The sequence below is a fragment of the Sebastes umbrosus genome, unplaced genomic scaffold (assembly GCF_015220745.1).
Source record: "Sebastes umbrosus isolate fSebUmb1 unplaced genomic scaffold, fSebUmb1.pri scaffold_113_arrow_ctg1, whole genome shotgun sequence".
Taxonomy (NCBI): Eukaryota; Metazoa; Chordata; class Actinopteri; order Perciformes; family Sebastidae; genus Sebastes; species Sebastes umbrosus.
In genome coordinates, this window is record NW_023618448.1 from 95,001 (window position 1) to 98,476 (window position 3,476).

General features: G+C 52.8%; 1 protein-coding gene across 1 annotated transcript in view; it reads right to left on the reverse strand.

Annotated features, from left to right (window-relative positions):
* Positions 1-3,274, reverse strand: part of cfl2 (cofilin 2 (muscle)) — a 3,562-nt gene extending 288 nt beyond the window's left edge. The window contains exons 1-4 of the mRNA XM_037762932.1: positions 3,109-3,274; positions 1,625-1,932; positions 931-1,007; positions 1-838 (exon numbers count right to left, since the gene is read on the reverse strand). The exon at positions 1-838 is cut by the window's left edge and continues 288 nt beyond it. Coding sequence (XP_037618860.1) covers positions 726-838; positions 931-1,007; positions 1,625-1,932; positions 3,109-3,111 — 501 coding nt within the window. The 5' untranslated portion in view covers positions 3,112-3,274 and the 3' untranslated portion in view covers positions 1-725. The remainder of the gene's footprint in view (positions 839-930; positions 1,008-1,624; positions 1,933-3,108) is intronic.
* Between the last annotated feature and the right edge of the window lie 202 nt (positions 3,275-3,476).

The following is a 3,476-nucleotide window of genomic DNA, read 5'->3' on the forward strand; positions in this document are numbered from 1 at the left end:
GCGGTAGTGTTCTAACCTTCTTCTTCTTCTCCTCCTCCTCCTCCTCCTCTGGATGCATAGACTAACGATGAGGGCGCCGGAGAAGAAACAACACGTTACAATAATAAATAAAGTCATATGGAAAAAGCGTCATGACCCGTGTGCTGCAGGAGGCGGAGCTTCGCAGCGCGGCGCTCGCTTCCTTCACGTGTGGCTGCTTCCTTCACATCGACTTTTTGGCAAAACTCTGGCTGAGCGAGAGACAACGTTCCGGTACGGTGATTCTGTTGTTTCTGCCAGGTGAACACAAGTCATGTGGCAACAGACTGGGAGGGGCTTGCATATCATTATGTTAATGAGATATCATAGCATTATGCTAATGAGGTCTTATTTCATAATGGTAATGAGATCTATCATCATCATTATGTTAATGTGATCTCATATCATTATGCTAATGAGATCTCATATCATTATGCTAATGAGATCTCATATCATTATGCTAATGTGATCTCATATCATTATGCTAATGAGATCTCATATCATTATGCTAATGAGATCTCCATGTTGGAAAAAAAGCAAAAAGAACAAAAACAAAAGAAATCGTAGAGTCGTGAAGACGTTAACTCCTTCAGGACGCGATACAGAGCAAGCTGCTGAGTGAAGCGGCGGTGTTCAGGTGAGGTCAGGTGCTTCGGTCCGGATGGCACGGCGGTTGGCTTGGCTCCGCTCGGCTCGCCGTCGTGACATCACAGCGGCTTGCCCTCCAGAGACACCACCACGTTCCCGCCCAGCTTCTCAGCCAACGTGGCGCGGTCCTGGATGTCGTCTAGCCCGTTGACCTGCCACTCGTGTTTGATACCTGAGGAGACACACCTGATGTTACTGAGGGGTCACCAATCACACCTGAACAAAACACCATTCACACCCCCAGCAGGTGACATGAGGACTGACCTGTGAACTTCTTCTTGATGGCGTCTTTAGAGCTGGCGTAGATCATCTTGCTCTTCAGCGGAGCGTTCTCTGGAGCCCTGAAACACAACACCAACCGTCAGAACCCACAGTGATGGACCGCTACGGGTTCTACGGGTTCTTCAGGTTCTTCAGGTTCTTCAGGGTTCTTCAGGGTCCACGTGGATCAATAGTAACCAATGAGGCTGAGAACCGATAAATGGAACCCAAACTCATTTAAATTGTTAGTGTTTAGAACACAAACTCACGACGTGGTTTAACCTGTAGACCGTGGGGGTCTCAGTGCTACTCTACAGTTCTGGTTCTGGTTCTGGTTCATCATTTTCACCTCAAGACAAACAACAACATTATTGATCAGCTGTTTCTTCAAGAGAAAATAAAACTGTGACGCAGCGAGCAGAAGCAGAACCAGAAGCAGAACCAGAGCTAATGGACGCACCTGAAGTCACGTGTAGCAAAAGTTCTGAAGTACAAAAGGTCTACAGGACTAACCCCTAAAACCAGGACCAAACCTGAGAGGTCTGGACCAGGATCTGGTCTCTGACTGGTGTGACTGGTCCCTGATTGGTGTGAATGGTCCCTGACTGGTGTGACTGGTGTGACTGGTCCCTGACTGGTGTGACTAGTCTCTGACTGGTCCCCGATAGGTGTGACTGGTCCCTGATGAGTACTGTACCAGAAGATGAAGACCAGGTCCTCCTTCTTGGACTCCTTGGTCTCGTAGGTGGCGTCGTAGAGCCCGTATCGGCAGTCATTGGGGGGGAGGAGCTTAACGAAGCAGCCGTAGGGGTCGTCCACCGACTCGCCGATGTCCCCCACCAGGATCTGCTTCCCCTCCTCCACGATGATCTTCTTCTTGTCCTCGCTGAGACAGAACAGAACCGCCTTCTTCCTCTTCTTCACCTCGTCCTGGGACGACGACTTCCTCACCTTCATGTCGTTGAACACCCTGATGACCTCATCGTTCACTGTCACACCTGACGCCTGCACAGGAGTTAAACTGGTGTTAAACTGGTGTTAAACTGGTGTTAAACTGATGTTAAACTGGAGTTAAACTGGTGTTAAACTGGTGTTAAACTGGAGTTAAACTGGAGTTAAACTGGTGTTAAACTGATGTTAAACTGGAGTTAAACTGATGTTAAACTGGAGTTAAACTGATGTTAAACTGGAGTTAAACTGGAGTTAAACTGATGTTAAACTGGAGTTAAACTGATGTTAAACTGGAGTTAAACTGGTGTTAAACTGGAGTTAAACTGGAGTTAAACTGGTGTTAAACTGGAGTTAAACTGATGTTAAACTGGAGTTAAACTGATGTTAAACTGGAGTTAAACTGATGTTAAACTGGAGTTAAACTGGTGTTAAACTGATGTTAAACTGATGTTAAACTGGAGTTAAACTGGAGTTAAACTGGTGTTAAACTGGAGTTAAACTGGAGTTAAACTGGAGTTAAACTGGTGTTAAACTGGAGTTAAACTGGAGTTAAACTGGAGTTGGACCAGGTCTGGACCGGGTCTGGGCCGGGCCTGGGCCGGGCCTGGGCCGGGTCTGGACCGGGCCTGGACCGGGCCTGGGCCGGGTCTGGACCGGGCCTGGGCCGGGCCTGGGCCGGGCCTGGGCCGGGCCTGGACCGGGTCTGGACCGGGCCTGGACCGGGTCTGGACCGGGTCTGGACCGGGTCTGGGGCAGCAGGCCTCCAGCAGTGACTCTGCAGTCTGTGTGTCTGTCTCTGCTACTGAACCTGAACCTGAACCCGGACCAGGTCTGGCCTGCTGGACCGGGTCCTTCAGCGGACCGGTTTTAGTCTGGTCCAGCTGGTCTGGGTTAGTCCCGGTCCTGGTCTGGTCCCGGTCGGACCGGGTCTGAGGGGTAAGATGGCCGCCCCGGGCCTGAGGCCTGCAGCCTGGGGGGTCAGGCCCGACCCGGTCCGGTCCGGTCCAGCACGAGGCCCGGTACACGGAGAGAACCAGAACCAGCTCCGGTAACGGCCCCAGATCAACCCCGGTACCGGGAGACCTCCTGTGTGACGTCATCACCGAATAACGGGAGCAGTACCGGAGCGGCCATGCTAACAGCTAGCAGCATGCTAACCACACACATAACGGTCCACCAGAGACCCCCAACCCCCTCTAGACCACATCAGACCCGCAGAGAGACTCTCACCATGTTGTCCCGGTCCGGTCCACTACTGCTGCTGATCCACCACCACACACTCTGATACCGATACCACCGATACCGACCACCGATACCGACTACTGCCCTCTCACTGAGGGGGGGAGGGGGAGAGGGAGGGAAGGGGGGGAGGAGGAGGGAGAGAGGAGGAAGGAGTGGGGGGGGGGGAGAGGAGGAGGGAGAGAGGAGGAAGGAGTGGGGGGAGGGGGAGAGGTGGAGGGAGAGGGAGGGAGAGGGGGGGAGGGGAGGGAGAGAGGAGGAAGGAGTGGGGGGGGGGGAGAGGAGGAGGGAGAGGAGGGAGAGGGAGAGGAGGAGGGAGAGGAGGGAGAGGGAGAGGAGGAGGGAGAGAGGAGGAGGGA